The sequence below is a fragment of the Ictalurus furcatus genome, chromosome 18 (genome assembly GCF_023375685.1).
Source record: "Ictalurus furcatus strain D&B chromosome 18, Billie_1.0, whole genome shotgun sequence".
Classification (NCBI taxonomy): Eukaryota; Metazoa; Chordata; class Actinopteri; order Siluriformes; family Ictaluridae; genus Ictalurus; species Ictalurus furcatus.
In genome coordinates this window covers 24781665-24799934 of record NC_071272.1, presented here as the reverse complement: position 1 = coordinate 24799934, position 18270 = coordinate 24781665, and the positions used below count along the sequence as shown (strand labels likewise).

The following is an 18270-nucleotide window of genomic DNA, read 5'->3' as shown; positions in this document are numbered from 1 at the left end:
ATAAATAAATAAATAAATAAATAAATTCAATATAGAACAGTTCTGCGCGTGGTTCCTCTTTAGAACAGGCGAAATCCCCGCTTTGCGATGACGTCACGGATCTCGACCGAACAAGCTTTTAGCTTGCCCCGCCCCTCGCGCTGGTTCCTCTCGCGCAGGGGCGGCGCGTCCTATCAGATTGGCGCGCTTGGAATCCTCTAATCCCATTGGCTGGAGGAGCATCAGTCATCGGATTACCGATGTGGTGGTAGGTTGGAGCTGCAATTGGGGGAATCGAGGCGTTTAAAACGCGCACAGAGGATTCACCTCTCCTCCTCCACCTCTCCTCTCCTCCTCCTCCTCCTCCCTGTTGTCATGAGAGGCGCGCAGGTTTACCTCAAATCCTCCTGACGGCCTTGTTCAGTTTCAGGACACACACAGACAGACAGACAGACAGAGAGACAGGCAGACAGACAGAGAGAGAGAGAGAGAGAGAGAGAGAGAGGACACACGCGCATTATACGGAAGTAGAATATTTTGGGATGCGGCTTTGGTGGTTGTTGTTATCTAGAAGCGGCATGTTGCAGCGCGCGCTGTGTTGTTAAAAGAACAATCACCGCGCCGATAATGTAAAGATAATTCAATAACAAACGCGTTTCGGGTTTCTCTCTCTCTCTCTCTCTCTCTCTCTCTCTCTCTCGCTTCGACATTCATTATTAACATTTGCTCTGAATTCCACACAGTCCGATCTGAGCGCTTGGGCAGAAGAATGGGATTACCCGCTCTGGAGTTCAGTGACTGCTACTTGGACAGTCCTCAGTTCCGAGAGAGATTAAAGTCCCACGAACTGGAGCTGGACAACACCAACAAGTTCATCAAGGAGCTCCTGAAGGACGGGAAAGCGCTCATCCAGGCCCTGAAGAGTAAGACCTCCTGAGCTCAGGTTTTCAGTGTGTTGTCCTAGCTGCTGTGAGAATGCTGTTTGGGTGGAGATCACTGATCCATATCGTTCTGAAACCGTTCAGTGTGTGTGCTGTGTGCTAGAATAAAAGCTCAGTGCTCTTCTTAGGCGACTTCGCAGTTGTTGCAGAGCAAAAAACAAGAAAGTTCCATGTTGAGTCATCTTCAGCACCAGCAGTGTTCTTCTGCACGCCTCCAGCGCGTGCACTTGAACAGAACTGCACTTTCGGCACAGGTGCAAGCTGGGTGCTGATTATTCTTAAAACTTTCGGTTTTCTTCTTAATAGAAACATGCGAGTTAAGGAATAACACACGACTGTCGATCGTTTTCAGTTATAGCACACATCAAAGCGTTTTATCCTTTGGCAACTTTGCCATCGGTTACAAGAACGACACGTTGTACACCTTATCCGTTTATAGTTACATTTAATGTTGCTGTTATTACTTACAAACCAAAAAGCGTAAACTCCTCTGTCATGAAGATGTCTGAAAGTGTAAAGGTTTACCTCTGACTGCTACAAAGCCCTGACACTGGAGACTCCTTCCGTAAATGATAAATAAACATCTCGTTATAGAAAACGTCACTATATCAAACTAAATCTGTTTATGCAAGTCCCACACACACAGAGACTTTTCTCCATACTGTGTGAAATTTCAGCTTGGTTTATGCGAGTGTTGGTGCGAGTGTTGGTGCGAGTGCCGTTGCCCAGGAAAGTATGGAGTAAATTACCTGTCGATGTCACAGGACGTTCAGTTGCAGAATCTGAGTCAGACAGGGCCTACACACACAGGCACGAGCACAGGGTTCACTGTTATATGATTAGTGTTTACTATCGGCTTTAATGTAGAGCTCCTGACTCTAAACATTAGCGAGAATTACCTCCTTGCTTATAAACACACAATGAACCTTCTATTTAAGCACCAGCACAATGAAAGGCTCCTGTTTAGAACCTCAGCCCTGAACCATATTCATTATGCTCCCAGATTGAAGCCATGGCCCTGTCATTTCAAACACGTGCCTGTAATACACCTTTTTGATATTTTAATTGACATTAAAGTCCAAATAACGAGACAGAATGGTCACCGATTCATGGAGGAAATGTCGGCAGTGACGCAAGGTGAAAGGAATACCCAGTAATAACACGAAGACAATATCGGGGGCAGTAATACAGCACAGAGAAAGCCAGAAAACATTCCTCTGAATATGAAACGGTTGTTGCAGATTACTTGTGAACTTAGATTAGGAATGAATTGTCTCTTCTGTTGATTCTGCAGCGGTTATGAAATGAAATGAAGGAATAAAACATGGCTGGTGCTGGTTTTATAGGAAAATAACAGCGCATCCCAAAGTTCCTTGTATCCCAACACTAACAGTTTATTCAAAAACATCGTCTACATTCGATCCATTTAAAGCTGTGTTTAACATCTGCAGAACAAGTTCCTTCCTGTTCCTTACATTATAGCAGCTATAAACAGCCATTCCCTCACCAGCTTATTGTACTGAGAAACCGCTGACACTGGAGACTCCTTCCACAAAGTGCATGAATATCACTAATCAGATCAGAGACTTTATGAGTGTTGTGCTATAGCACTGTAATCATGCACGGAAGGTATAATTGAATAAATCTGATGATCTAAAACTGTGGATGTTTAACGTACTGTGGAAAAAGCATGGCCACAATCTTTACGTTATGACTGCAATGAGTATTGCTGTGTTCTGATGAAAAATAGATTAGAAGTACAATTAGAAGTAGATCCTAGATTAAAATACTTCGACTGGGAATAATAATGAAAGAGATTGAGCTAATTTTCTGAGCACGAACCTCAGAAAATTAGCCTCGACTCGGGTGGTTTTGTTTAGTCTTTAATGCTCTCAGACGTTAACGTTACCGATTGTTTTACGTTTATTTTGACCTTGTGTTCAAGGGGCAGAACTTGTTCAGCAGTTCTCATCCCATATCCTCGTCAGTTGTGTATTTATCTTTGTGTGAATTCGGCTCCTGGAGTCATATAACGAGTTGATTACTGTAGCACGCAGAATCCTTATCTTTATAAACGCTTTACAAGCTGTGTCCAAGTAAATGTAATGATTGCAGTTTACAGCTGAACTGCAAACCAGAAGTTTGCATGATTTAAGACGGTAATGTACGAGGTTATTATAAACTGCTCACACTTTATTTGGAGGACCGGCTCATGAGGAATGACTGAGGAGAGCTTCATTTTTCCACTGGTTTTGTTCCAACAGTTTATCCCAAATGGTTGGAACGCAATGCTGTGAACCTCAGAAGTATGCAGTGCAAACGTGGAATTCTATCATTTCCCAGCTCAGCTGCAGAGTGGGAAGAAAGATGGACGCAGTCATTAAAGTGGCTAGCTAACATTAATAATCATTAGTGTGTGATGCGTTTACTTTCTCAAAACAGTGAACTGTACAGTCAGTGTTATCGATTTAAACAACGCACATGTCTGTGTCGATTGATCTAAAGTAAATACTTCTAGAAGCTTATTTAAAATAGTGAAGCGATATTTTATTTACCGTTGACGGCGTGAGCGGCCATGTCGACGCCACGTCTTGAGGAAATCCTCCCTACTTTCCCAATAGGAATTCCAAGTAGAGGGACATGTTCTTTGGTTTCTCCTGGTTGGAGGTTGGAAATTTCCAAGTTTTGGTTTTGTTGAACCTTCATAGCGATCATGTCTAAACCCTTTATCACAGGATCTAGGCTTCTTAAAATAGGGTAGAAAAAAAAAACCAAAAGTAGAAATGTTAGGAATCTGCCTATCTGCTGTCCGATCTGTTGTCCGATCGGTGTTCTGATTCTGTGAAATGTTTTTTACAATTTGAGTTTCATTTCATTTGCTCTTCCTGGTGATGGTGATATCGGAGGTTTCAGGGAGAAGTATCACCACATCTGTACAGAGCACATTTAGAAATCCGGCCTGAAAAGGGGAAGAACGCTGAGGACAGAATGTCTTATAAAACAATAATAACATTGTTCTATGAATATTTTAATCCCTGCGTTTCCATTAGAAAGTTTAATAAGTATACCGTGTATTACTGTCTGGTGACCGGTCTACCTGAGAACCAGTAAGATATTAGAGATATCTTGGAGTGTCTCGGGCGGCTGTGGATCAGGTGGTGGAGCGGGTCGTCCACTAATCGTAGCCGAAGTGTTCTTGGGCAAGACACTGAACCCCAAGTTGCTCCTGATGGCAAGTTAGCACCTTGCATGGCAGCTCTGCTACCATTGGTGTGTGTGTGTGTGTGTGAATGGGTGAATGAGACACAGTGTAATGCGCTTTGGATAAAAGCTCTATATAAGGGCACCATTTTAGAGATATGAACTCTGTGTGTGTATATCTGACAGCAGTGGGTTTGTAGCCTCTCGTAGTCGGATCAGAGCGACGAAGGTTAAGACGGATCACAGGATTGTCTGTAAAAATAAAAACCACGAGCTCGAGGTAGTCCAGCGAGTAAACGAATGCTGCACCTTTGAGCTGTGTTTGTGTTCGCGTACAGGTTTGTTTAAGTAAGGATGTGTCTTGTCTGTTGAAAGAAGGAGCTGCTGACATCACTTCATATTAACTTTGAGCATAACAGATGCGTATTTTATGCAGAACTGCCAAATAATTCGTATCAAAATCACCATCTCGAGTCGTTTCTCAATGCAGCTCGTCTAAAATAACGTGCCGTTATTCCTGATTATTCACCGTAAGCAGTGATCATAGGGGTTGTATCACATGACTTCGTGCATGTATCTGAAGCGTAATACAGAGGAAAAATGAGAAAATAACGCTGAACAGCGGATAGCGCTGTCTCCTCACAGCTCCGGGGTTCTCGGCTCGATCCTGGGCTCAGGTTACTGTCCGTGTCTGCGTTCATTAATTCCTTACGTGTCATTGGCTGCGTTTTCTGTCGAACGCCGTTTGTTCTTTTGTCCCAGATTCATTAATATGTTCATCATGTCCCCTCTCTCGGTTGTCCCCTCGTGTGTTCATTGACATTCAGAAGCCATTAACTGGAGCTATCGAAGCCTGAGATGAATTCACATCATTTCTGCACAGTGGAAATTTTCCCACACAGGATTTTCTACATGTTCTTAATATAACCTATTAAACTTTAGGCGCTTTGATCTGACCGTCCAGCCATAGGCATGCACTCGACGCGCATAAGATCAGGGAGAAGGCGTGAGAGAGAGTCCGAGACGGTGACAGCAGGGAGACGCGGAGAGAAAACTATTACGGTCCCGTTTGCCGCTTTGTGGTTTACTGTATATGTAGTCGTCTCCATCTGGAAAAAGTATGCACCAAGTCCATGGTTTTCAAAACCTCTGCTGCTTCACCAGGAAAAAGGAAGTGAGGTTCACTCGCTCAGCCTGAAGCAGTATTTTTAGGGGCTGACTTTGGACCTGGCAAAACATCGGAAGGGCAAAAAGATTCCGAAGCAGGACTTCTCTGCCAGCCAGGAAAAGAAAACAAAATGTCTGAAGAAGTGTTTTCTCTGCTTCTGGATGTTGTTCAGTGGTGTAAATGTGTGGCGTCAGGACAACATCCAGTTGATGTTTACTCGAGTGCTTCAGAATGATGTCATGCTCACACATTTGTTCATGTTTAGCTGTGATGGTACTGGGAAAGAGGTGTTAAAAATCATTCTCACAACATGCGCACACACACACACACACACACAGAACATCATTTGACCTTGTTAGAACTTCCTGTTTTATTTCACCACACTCTAATTGGGTGGCCTTTCTTATAAAAACAGTCTCTCGGTGTTCGCACAGTGCTCGGCCATGCTCTGAGCTCGACTAGTGGCACAGTGTGCAGCCGTGTTTAACGTGTTTATGAGCACGCGCTCTGACTTACTGAGTCCATGCACAAGTAGAAGAATAAAACTTAATATCTAGTCTAATATCTAAAAATGATCCATCAGTGAGATTAGGCGATTTGCTTTTTCACCTAAAGCTACAGATGCTGTTCTCTGATTCGGCGTCTTTCACTGACCGGAGTTTCAGGCTACACCGAGGCGAACCCAGGTCTGAACATGAACCCTGCTGACTCCTGCAAATCTGACTCTGACAGAAAGGTTTAATTACAAGTGAAGCTGCAGAGGTCACACACACACACACACACACACACACACACACACACACACACACACACACACACACACACACACAACACTGCAGTTTCAGAATCCAGTGCTGAAAACACTTCAGGACATTTCATCAAGGTTCTAACCCGAGTGCTCTGAACCCCGACCTGAATTCACTTACTGTAGTTAGACTGTGTGTGTTCTCTGTATCTGACATAACGGATCACGGTGAGAGAGCGTGCAGAAACATCTGAGACGTGACTCTGGTTCTCGGTGTGCTCTCGCTGTCTAACGTCTATAAAGTCCGTCCGGAATAAACGCTTCAGCCTGAGCAGGAAGTTGATCTGCTGGTTCGTCGGGTTGAAAGGCATTGAAGCTCGTGGTTCTTTTAGAGCCGGACACGTGAAGAAACCCGATGCTTTATTTTCTAACCGCAGAAGCATGCCATGTCACTCAGATTCACGGTGAGAGTTACTGAATCCTGGAAGCACGACGAGGTTTAGATTGAGATTTTTTGGAGTGACGGCTCATTACACTTGCTTTTCGAATCACACCGGTGTCGCAGTTTATGTTTTTAATCTAAACAGCACACGTCTGTTCACATATGTCTCTAAAGGTGCGTGTGTGTGTGTGTGTGTGTGTGTGTGTGTGTGTACACGCTATAGTCTGATGCTTTAAAGAAAGCCAGTGTGTGTTGTTTTTGCAGATTTGAGAGCTCAGAGTAAGGCAGGATTAGATTTCTGACACGAAGCCAGTTTTACTCCGTGCGTGTGATGTAAAAAATAAATAAATGACTTGTCACCCTGTATGAGATCCCGATAAATCCCAGTGGGTTCTCTTAAGATCCTCTAACAATAGACCTGCGATTGAGGAAAACGACTACTTTCTGCAGATGTCAGCTGCAGAACACGGACGTAAACACAAGCAGGTCGTGGGTGTAATGGCAGTAACGCTGCGTCTCAGGGGAACCTGTTTTAAAAGGTGAAGAAGAGCACTTTGGTGTCATTCATTCAACACACCACTCTGCTTCTTCTCGACCGACTTCGGTCTGGTCGGTTCCCGTTTGGTGGATTTGATTCAAAATGCTGACAGAACTATGTCATTGTCGCCGGCTGTGTTTGGTCACAGCGGGAATAATTTGGCCGCCGGTAAAACGAGCCGATCGCGTCAAGCGCTCTGGGTGTGAAGTCTTCTCCGAGACGAGGAAATCAGTGTAAACGTCACTTACTTTTTATGCTATTGGACGAATATATTTCTACATGTCGTATGATTTGTTGTATACAGTATCAGAGTAACTCCGAGTACGCGTGAGCATTTGATATTCGTATTATATGACCTTGTATGACCTTTGATATTCGTATTATCTGATCTTATCGTACTTGGAAATGATGTTCGGTCAGTCTGCTTTTATTGCGTGTATTGTTTTGGTGAAATGTCCGTGATTTGCATATCAGACGGTCCTGAAGTGCGGCTTTCAGGTGATCGGAGCTTGTTAATGATGATTATACGATTATATATATCATGAGCCATAAGAAGATAGAGATGGAAAAGAGAAGGCGTATTTGTGCAAGCAGCTGTTTGATGAGTATGCAGTGTTGCCATGAGCAGATGTTCCTGGCTGAACGTTTGGCTGTAACCCTGCTCTGTAAAGGCAACTGGGTTTAATATTTACTCATTTCTAGCCTCATACAGAAAGTATGCAATCCGATCCAGGCACAAATATTCATTTTGTTTGATGGAGAGCAAACACTGCCTGTCAAAGCGGTTCTTACGTCAGTCTGGACCGCTCCTTTATTCTCCTTTATGTGTGCAACAGGTGAGAAAGGAGAGCTCTGCAGCTGCGTCACGGACGTGCTTAGCTCATATATTCAGATAAATAAAACTCGCCTCTCACTGTGCTCGTTATTTCTAAATAAAACTGTTCCTGGAGATTTTGTGTTCATCACGCGTTAAAGCTTCTTGACTGGAACTCGAGACTCGAGTGTAGTTATCTTTTCATTATACCAGAAATATCCTTGGCCCTGCGTTGTAAGAGAGAAACCACTCACTGTGTATTGTTGGACTCATCGAATCGGCTCATTCGGAGGCCCGGATTCATCGGCGGTCTACTGAAAGCACGTTTCTGACAGGAAGTGGGAGCGCTTGTGCTGCTAGGAAGCGATATTCAGCATCACTGATAGAATCTCTAGGTTATTTCACTCTGATGTTCCCACACGCTGGATCAGGGCTGTGCGATATGGACATGAACGTCATATTCAAATATGATCGCTACACGTGTGATTACTCCGTGTACTGTATTTAAACAAACGTGCTAAAGGATTGTTAGAAATACCTTCGTTTGTATAATACCTCCGCAGGTGGAATTAACGTTGTGCAACAGCAGCTCAGTAATTCCGGCTGTAACACTAATCACAGGTTTATAAGAATGCGCCTGATTCTAATGCATTATGGTTTCTATAGTAACGGCTCATTCACAGGGACGTGTTTAGCCGACGCTCCACGTGATCTGAACCTGATAATAAACGGGTTGAACAGATCTACAAGTGCGTGTAAGGAGATGTTAACATTCATGGAAGGAGTCTCCAGTGTCAGCACTGTGTGACGGTACGTTTTCCAGACGTCTGCAGAGGATGGAGCGGGCTGGTGAGGGAACGAGCGTTTATAGCTGCTGTAATGTCAGCGAGAACAGGAACGGACTCGTCTCAAAACCATTCAGCGACTATAAACAGTGTTGTGTTGTCAGGGTGTGTCACGCCACTCCAGCGTGCGTTGTTGTTCTTTTTTCAGTATAACAGTGCGACCTGTTGTGTGTTATTCTTACAGAACCATGACAGAAATCTGGAGCGTATCTGGAACCTTTCAGAGGTCACGGTCGTTACAGAACACAATAAACTGACGCACATGACCGCAAACGATGCGTAATTAAGTAGAGATACCGACACGACACGGGACTTAAACGGTTTTTCCTCCAGTTGTGGTTCAGTGCGTCTGTAGATTTGTGTATTTGCGATATTTGTGTAGCTTGTCCGTCGGTTCTGCAGATCTCGACGCCTACAGTTCTGTCCCTGGAGCGTCTGATATCCGTTGTACACTTTTCTGTCCACAGCCCTCAGAATCGTGGAGGTGCAGTCCCGTCTGATTGGCCTTCGTAACACACTGAGCTTCTCCGAAGAAGATCTAGTCAGTGGATGAGTTCGAGGAGTCTCGTGTTTAAACGTCATTAGACAGTTTACTGATGAAAAGATCCGGACTCTCTTGAGTAAGCCAGACCTCTGATTTTCAGAGCGATAGTCGTGTTGATCGCGCAACGCTCCGAAATGTCATCTCGTGAAGTTCCCTAGAGTTGCGAAAGAATTTTAATGTCCAGTGTGACGGTGATGGGAATTGCCCCAAGGGGAAGTGGAGGCGGTCGAGCTAAAAAACTCTACTGTTTTCTTTTCATACATTACAGCTGTGGAAGGTTTTTTGTGTGTGTGTGTGTGTGTGTGTGAGTCATCTGCAGTTTGATCTTTTTACGCCTTTTGTTCATCGTTCTTGTCGTCATCATCAGGAGCAGCGTTAGCGCTGGGTCTTTCTTCTCTCTGTCTGAATACATGTCATTGTGCCGTTGGACTGCTCTTTGCCCTAAGAAGCAGCAAGTCTTCCCGAGGAGCGGTGAAACGGGCCGGACAATAGTGCAGTGTTTGCAGAGCCGGAGAACAGACGAGGAGCGTCTGTGACCTGCCCCGTCACACAGCACGGACTGGCCGTCTACGACGTGCTCCCTTTAAGTTCCGCTGATCGCATAAATAAATGCTGCGTTCCTCAGGAGTCTGTATACGTTCGGCGAGAATAGAAAGGTGAAAGAATTGTAGAGAGTAAAGACTAGACTGCAGTATAGATTATTCAACTTAAACCAAGTTGTATATGATTCCAAAGTAAGGAAAATCAGGCGAAAGACTCGCAGTCTGGAATAATAATGAGGAATGCGGAATGTTTTTGTGGAAAAGATTATACTGCAGTTTATCCAATTAAAAGATGTTTTTACTGGACGTGAGTGAAGACCTTAAGCATCACAGTCACGCACTTCTGGCAGCCACGTCGTTATCTAATGAAACGCTTTTATTGCTTTTGTATGGAATCGTTGTTATGATTATTTAATCACTCAGTAGCTGGATTCACATCCCGGGACTGAGATCTGGACTCCTGCACGTGTCCTGACGTGACCCTGCTTTCATTCTGAATATTAATCAGAGACGGCGCTTGGCCGTGTGTTGTTCAGGTGCAGTGTGAGTGTGTTGTTACGCTTCAGGTGGAAGCAGTATATGAGGAGTAATTCACACTGTAGATGACTTTGTGATGGCGAAGTGGGAAATGATTAACCCGGGTCACTGACAGACCCGTGGAGAACTCGTGCCTTTCAGCTTTTTATCAGACGGACCTGTGTGTGTGTCACGTGCTGCTGCTGCTCCACACCTGACCGCGGCACACCTGTACGGTCAGCGTGACTGTGATACAGATGTGCTGTAGGTAAGACCGGGTACTGAAAAGCGGTACGTGAACCCAGTAGCTGAGCGTTAACGTTTAGAATGGCGTTCTGTCCTTGAACCCAGCATGTGTGTGTGTCGCACGTGGTGAAAAGGACACAGTGGGAACAGGATTAGCAGAAATGAAAGAGTTAACGAGTGATAACCCACGTTTTTTTGTTCACACTTCTGTATTTTGTGGTGTACCTTCTTAAAAAGCACATTCACCACAAACTTCACAGCAGCGTGAGTCAGATCTGGTCAGATGTTCTTTCACAGTCGGGATCAATACCGTTTTGTTCTTCTCCTCTGAAGCCTTGAGTGAGAAGACCGGAAATAACAGCTGTGCCACCAACGCCTGTTTTGATGAATTGGGTCTGTTCTCTCCCTCTTATCCGTGATGAGGTCCAGATTAGCGCTGTGTGGAGCAGGCGAGGTTAACCGACACGCTCAGTTCACCACAGCTCACGGTCCCGGCCATATCGTGTGTGTGTGTGTGTGTGTGTGTGTGTGTGCGTGCTAGCTTGTCACTTCTGAAGAAGTGGCCAAGTCAAATAAACTGCAGCACGCTGATTTAGAGTGAGTGAGCCTAACGCAGCGAGATCTTAGGCCAGCACTCCTCTGGAAATATCTCACGTTTTATTTTCTGATTAATCTTCTAGCGTTGCCTCCAGGTATCAGACGGAGATGTGGTCAGACTTCAAGCTTGATGCTTAATCTGAGGTAAAATATGAGCAGGAAATGAAGTTGAGGGGGTGATTACTTCTGGCACACTGGAGTGAAACCCAAGATTTTGATGAAGCAGCGCCGCATCCTGATCATCTTCATCACCCGCTGATGAGCTCTGTGGAATGCGAGACTCGATGATCATGAGCAGAAAAACTAAATAAAGACGATTTGTTAATGGTGTGAGAAATAATTTTACTCCTCGATGCTTTAGATGCTCTTGCTTTGTCAGTTTATTTAAGTGAAGCGGAAAGTTCCTGTCAGTGCTGCAGAGGAACCCGCTCACGGCTGGTCTGTAATTCTCTTCACGAGTGCAGAAGGTGCAGATGCTCTTGGTGCTCCTTTGTCTCCTCGTTGTCTTTTCTTTCTCGAGGTGTCGTTTGTTCTCAGCGTGGGTCTCCGTGCTGCTGTCACGTTGTACACAAGCTCAAGTGCGGTGCACTTTCAAAACGTATGCGGCGTTTATTCCGTTTGAATCGAACCCTGGTGTGTTTTCCTTCTTCAGTACGGTTCTTTATACAGGTCCGAACACGGCAAACACACGGGTGCGAACAAAATAACTGCTCCGAGAACATCCGAGAGAGGTGTTCACCTCACCTTTTGATCGCCGTCGGAAAATAATTCGACTCTGAATCGAACTCTGAATATGACTCTGAATCGACTCACTTCAGATAGTGAATCAAACACGGCGTGTGTTTTGGGTCTCGACGTTTTTTTCGACGCCGCTAAACTGAGACAAAGCACAGCGCTGCAGAAATGTCACGTGTTCTGGAGATTTGGACCGACAAAACAAACGAAAATAGAAAAACATGAATTTGCGATCTTGAGTCTGGTGGACGTGCCTCTCCAGGAGAAAATGAACAGAGCATGCGACACACAGAGTGTATTATTAGTTATTTATATAGGTATCTAACCATTTACTGAGTGCTGGCACCGTGCCCTCTGTGCTCGGGTGATTTCTGTGATTTATTTCACTCACTCTAATACGATTTTGTTTGTATAGCGCTTTCAACTACGGACATTATCACCAAGCAGCGTTTCCCATCACTGTACTTCTGAAAAACGAGTGAAAGAGTGTAACGGGAAGACGTTGTTGCTCCTCTCCGAGGAAAGCATCATCTACACTGAGAGTCACCAAATCATTCAGACCCGTTAGATCTGCCGCTGCGGTTGGTTTGTGCAGGGTTAAGTGTGGCAAGAGGAAGTTCAGAATATAAAATGGAGGCCAAATTTTATACCGCACGCTAGAAGTTTCCCAAAGCGTCCTGAATCAGACAGGCCTGCGTTTGCTGATAAGACACGCTCACTGACAGTGTTCAGGCTTCAGTTCAAGGTTGTCCTCGGAAATGACACTCGCAGGGACATGTGTTAGGAAACTCAGCACTCGGTTCCTGCCAGTATTTCATGTTGTAAGAAGGGGAAAGAGGAACTGACAGTAATCTGAAACCATCAGTGTTACACATTGAAGTCACTTCCTCAGACAGAGTATAGACATTTTAGATTTATATATATATATATATATATATATAGAGAGAGAGAGAGAGAGAGAGATGTAGCCTTGGTTTTGGGCTTGTCATGGCCAGTGCAGCTGCCGCCTGATACACCCCACTAATCCCTCTGCAGCGTGCGGATATCGGTGAGATCCACCTTCTACAAAACGCTTTCGTTTTCATGATGAAAAACTTTAGGACACGAGTGTGATCCTGACACACACTATCTGATTAATGGTGCTGTGACCTCGAGTGAGGTACGCTAGCTGTACTCATTACACTTGGTAAAAAAAAAAACCAAAAAACAGGACAAGCATGTGTTCACGTGGATCTCAAACAAGGTGTTAATTTCAGCGTGCAATTATTGGGCTGATTTACAGAGGATAATTTCAGATCGGTGTGTATATTGCTGTGTGTAATTGTGTGGAAAGAATAACGGCGAGTAAAGGAACTCTATTCCTAACGGAGCCTGTGTATATGTGTGTATATATATATATATATATATATGTGTGTAGTTTTGTGGTAGTGCACACTACACACGAGTACATTACATCCCTAAATTCCACTTTCCACAGGAATGATCTGTTTATTTTTGATTTTTCTAACAACTGTTCGGGTTCGACACGCCAAGGAATCTTTTATACGAGCGTTACTATTGCGCTTACGTTTCGTCCTCACTCTCCCACACTAATGGACGGATTGTAAACCGGATTCAGGGATCTGCTGCGCAGGACAGGAGATGAATTTGGTTTCCTGTTGGACTCTCAGGCTGTTTCAGTTACTGACGGGTTCACACTGCGCTATTCATCGCCGACTGAATCACACTGAAAATAGTAAACATCCCAGAATCAGGGAGATCCCGGGACAGGGACATCCCGGGACAGGGAGATCCCGGGACAGGGACATCCCGGGACAGGGAGATCCCGGGACAGGGACATCCCGGGACAGGGACATCCCGGGACAGGGACATCCCGGGACAGGGAGATCCCGGGACAGGGACATCCCGGGACAGGGAGATCCCGGGACAGGGACATCCCGGGACAGGGACATCCCGGGACAGGGAGATCCCGGGACAGGGACATCCCGGGACAGGGACATCCCGGGACAGGGACATCCCGGGACAGGGAGATCGGGGCTAAAATCGTGTCGTGTGCACTAGCTGTAAACGCTATTGGAAGGTGTGAACGCGTGGCCGATGTCGGACGTGAAATCGGATCAGTCGTATTATGTTAAAATTCTTGGGAAACTTTCTCACCGTTTAGAGAGACCGAGTCTAAAGGGAAACTTTTTGTCATGACGTTTTGACACGTGGAAGCCGTTAGTAAATCATGGCGTGTCTGTAACCATCCACGTGCCTTTTGATTTATTCACTCTTTCTGTCTTTCTGTATCCTCTTTACCATCTTCATCTGTCTCTTTCTCATGTCCCAGGAAACTTGCAGGAATCTTTAGTCAGATTTAGTATTCAGGAAACATGACTGCTTCACCGAGAGAGATTTAAGCAGGGCCGCCTCCCCAGCCCGCGTCCTGCCGCGTTGCATTCCAAGCCTCCCTCGTGCTCAGAGACGGGGCAGGTGTTTGCATGCCCAGACCACATCGGCTCTCAAAGTGATGGGATTTTTATGCGCAGAGTCACAGATCATGTTCTAGCACATGTAAAATCATGAGCTGCTGAATACAGCTGCACAAAAAGCTCGCACATCTGTATTTACCGGAGCACTCCGTTTTGCACGATAGCGTCATCTGTACGATGATGTACAGAAGATTTAGTTTCCGGACTGTTTTTATTATTATTATTATTGTTATTATTCATGTAGAACAAGGAGCAAAGCACCTCTTCATTCCTCCTGCTGTTTGTTTGAATGTCATCATCATCATCATCATCATCATCATCATCATCAGGGCGGAGTGGTATTATCTGAGCTCTCCGTCCTCATCTCCAGCAGCTCTGGACCCGTGTGTGTTGAATAAATCACTGCAGATCTCCCCGAGGTGGGATCTCATTATCTTCTCTGTCGGTGATTAGTGAAGCCTCTCTCCGCGTGTGTGATTGATGAAAGAAAAACAGATAAATAGCGTTCTTTGCTCGTCAGTGAAGACGTGTTTGTTCCTGTAAATGTTGAAAAACATCCAGTAATCATTTTCTACAAGATAAATACATGTACACATGTTCTCATTTGTAGAAAATTCCTCTTATTATTATTATTATTATTATTAATATTATGAGAAACATTCGATTAGATTAGTGTGAACCCATCCCCCTGTTTCTGCTCCTGTGTGTACTCTTTATTTGCGCTCCATCACAGTGACTGAGGTAAGCATTCGAGCTGAGAGAACGAGGTCACCACCGCGCTCTGGCAGGTGCTGTACCCGTGCTCGTTTCTGGTCAGGTGTCGCAGCGAGGGCCGAGGCAGCGAGCCGAAATCATGAACAGACCCAAACCGCTGTTTTCTACCTGAAACACCCAGCCATCAGCACTCTTCTGTGAGTGTAATACGTGGGTTTCCCCGTTACATGTCATCAGCAATAACCTGAACAGGAAATGGAAAGGGGAATCTTAAATGTTAGATTTCATTACATGAAAGCTCCGAATTTTTTTAGTGTTTGGTGCGTCCCCCTTGCGCTTTAAAGACAGCGTGCACTCCAGGGCTGCGACTGACGATTCTTTTTGATAATCTGTCCATTATTTCTTCGATTATTCGAAAAGGCCTGTTTTTAGTTTCTGTATTTTTTTCTAGAAAGCGTGTTATTTCACGTTCTGCCGACGTTGGCCTTCACACACACACACACACACACACACACACACACACACACACACACACACTGTGTAAACTGAAGGCTATTATAAAGGTATTAAATGTGTATGTGCGCTGTGCTGTACACTGTGCCGAGGATTTAAACAGTGTAACGGAGACTCGCTCGCCGTCAGGACGCGACTTTATATCAAATAGAAATACTGGTGTGAATTTCTAACATTTACGGATAAGGATATAAAGGTAAACATGTCACTTCTGTTCTGGAGAAATCGTGCATCGTGGAAATGTCCTGAAGGATCGTGATATGAGATTTTTGTCATATATTTGCTTATAACTATATAAAACTGGAATAAACATAAAGACCTTGTCTTCTTGCTAGTGTTGATGGAGGACGAGTCGGGCTGCATGTGAAGCTTCTTCCAGATTTAGTCAGAAAAAGGAACGTCAGTAAGCTGACAGAAGCAGACTGACTCTATTCCTCCCACACAGCTTCTCCTTATCATCCCAATGTTCCCCGGCCTCGTTCAACTCTCAGTGCTCCATATTGGTTTCCTCCGCTGTGGGGTGCATTTCTGTGGCTCATACAACCATACAACAACAACAAAAAAATCATTTAACACCACACAGAAGTCTTCAGATCTGTAGAGTAATGATGAAGCTTTTTCTGTTTTGAAGAAAAAGTTGTCATGTGTATTCGGTTTCGCTCTGGCTGCTGTGTGAGCGTCAGTCGAGGCCAAGCTCAGATCACTGAGGAAGAATTCCATCAGCTCAGAGAGAGAGAGAGACAGAGAGAGAGAGAGAGACACGGTGGGAGAGAGAGACAGAGAGAGACAGAGAGAGAGAGAGAGAGAGACGGTGGGAGAGAGAGACGGAGAGAGAGACAGAGAGAGAGAGAGAGAGAGAGAGAACAAGAGAGTGAGAGAGAGAGACGGAGTGAGAGAACAAGAGAGTGAGAGAGAGACGGAGAGAGAGAACAAGAGAGTGAGAGAGAGAGACAGAGAGAGATAGAGAGAGAGACAGAGTGAGAGAGAGACACAGTGGGAGAGAGACAGAGAACGAGAGAGTGAGAGAGAGACACAGTGGGAGAGAGAGAGAGTGAGAGAGTAAGAGAGCGAGAGAGTGTGAGAGAGAGAGAGAATGAGAGAGTGAGAGAGAGAGACAGAGACAGAGTGAGAGAGAGACACAGTGGGAGAGAGAGAGAGAACGAGAGAGTGAGAGAGAGACACGGTGGGAGAGAGAGAGAGTGAGAGAGTAAGAGAGCGAGAAAGTGTAAGAGAGAGAGAGAGAATGAGAGAGTGAGAGAGAGAGACAGAGACAGAGTGAGAGAGAGACACAGTGGGAGAGAGAGAGAGAACGAGAGAGTGAGAGAGAGACACGGTGGGAGAGAGAGAGAGTGAGAGAGTAAGAGAGCGAGAAAGTGTAAGAGAGAGAGAGAGAATGAGAGAGAGTGTGTGAGAGATACACAGTGGGAGAGCGCGAGAGAGAGAGTTGTTCTTCTCAGTAATCCTTTTGTCCTGGTTTCTAGGAGACGGCGGCTGTGAGGCCAAGCACCGTGGCCATTTTGGGTTTTTGAAAGTGGAGAAGAGATGTGGGGGGACGCAGTGAAAGGAAGCGCTGAATCGAGGGTGCGGTTGGAAGATGAGAAGCCAGGAGGGACTTTATTTATTTGTCACTGTGAGTTGTTACTTCAGCCCATCCGGCTCTTTAGATGAACTGGGCTGCTGATTGGCCACACACATCGTCAGCGCCTGTGAAATACGGGCGTGTTTTCCTCCTGTGAACTCTGTGGCTCGTGACACCTCTGTTCCGAGACACTTACTGTGACGTTTCGGGGTGTGTCTCCTACAGAGGACTTAATGTTACCTGATGTGTATGTGAGCTGAAATGTATATGAATTTGGAATATATATCGGCATTATATACACCTCATTTGATTTGATCTGAATTTACAGGATAGGGATTTCAAATAATTCAAAAAATGATTAGAAATGCAAAATTTCAGCTTTTACGTCCTACTCAAATGGCGAGACGTTAAACACTCGACACCTAGCATAACTGTCTAGCTAACACTACGTATGAAGGTCACACTAATGCTAGTTTGCTGGCAGCCATTAGCAACAAACCGCTAAAGTGAGCTTCTTCATAGAAGTTCAGCTGTTTCAGTAGAACATCATTTAGCATGCATTACCTCATTACTCTGTGTCTGTTCACTTCACTTCATTAACATGAAAACCAGAGACTACTGTGATCAGCTAAATGCTGAATTCCTCCGCTCTGGAAGCGTCTAGTTTTCCTGGGAATCCCTACAAAAAATTCAAATTTAAGATTTGTATTTCTGATTTTTTTTCTTATATAAATCTCAAAACCATAACCTGTGTGGTTTTTTTAAAGGAAAATCTTACCCCTAGAAAATTCAAAACAGATAAAAAATGAAGACCATGACATCCCAGAAAAACACGTATTTTATTTAATTTGATGCGTATTTAATTTAAATATACAAAATTCATATTTTGATACTTTTATCTGCTTCCAAACTCCATACATGTCTGTCAATGAAAAAGAATATGATGCTTTCTATACGTCTGGTTTGACCCCTACACACACACACACACTCAATCTCTCTCTCACACACACACACACACACACACACACACACACACTCACACAATGTCCTCCTGCTGACACAAGCTGATGCAATGAAAGCCAGCTGCTTGCAGGGACAAAGGCTGTGTTTCCAGCACATAGAGCCTTGTTCTCTTTT

At 44.8% G+C, this 18270-nt stretch overlaps 1 protein-coding gene across 3 annotated transcripts in view; it reads left to right on the top strand.

Annotated features, from left to right (window-relative positions):
• Window positions 1–297: 297 nt before the first annotated feature.
• The window catches only part of LOC128622445 (rho GTPase-activating protein 26), a 60936-nt gene continuing 42963 nt past the window's right edge, over window positions 298–18270 (top strand). Inside the window, exons 1-2 of one of the 3 annotated variants that reach the window (XM_053648961.1) lie at window positions 299–608; window positions 723–902. In XM_053648961.1, the coding sequence (XP_053504936.1) occupies window positions 749–902 (154 nt within the window). In that variant the 5' untranslated portion in view covers window positions 299–608; window positions 723–748. Of the gene's footprint in view, window positions 903–18270 lie in introns of all 3 variants that reach the window. The other 2 variants (XM_053648964.1, XM_053648962.1) reach the window with 2 other exon arrangements.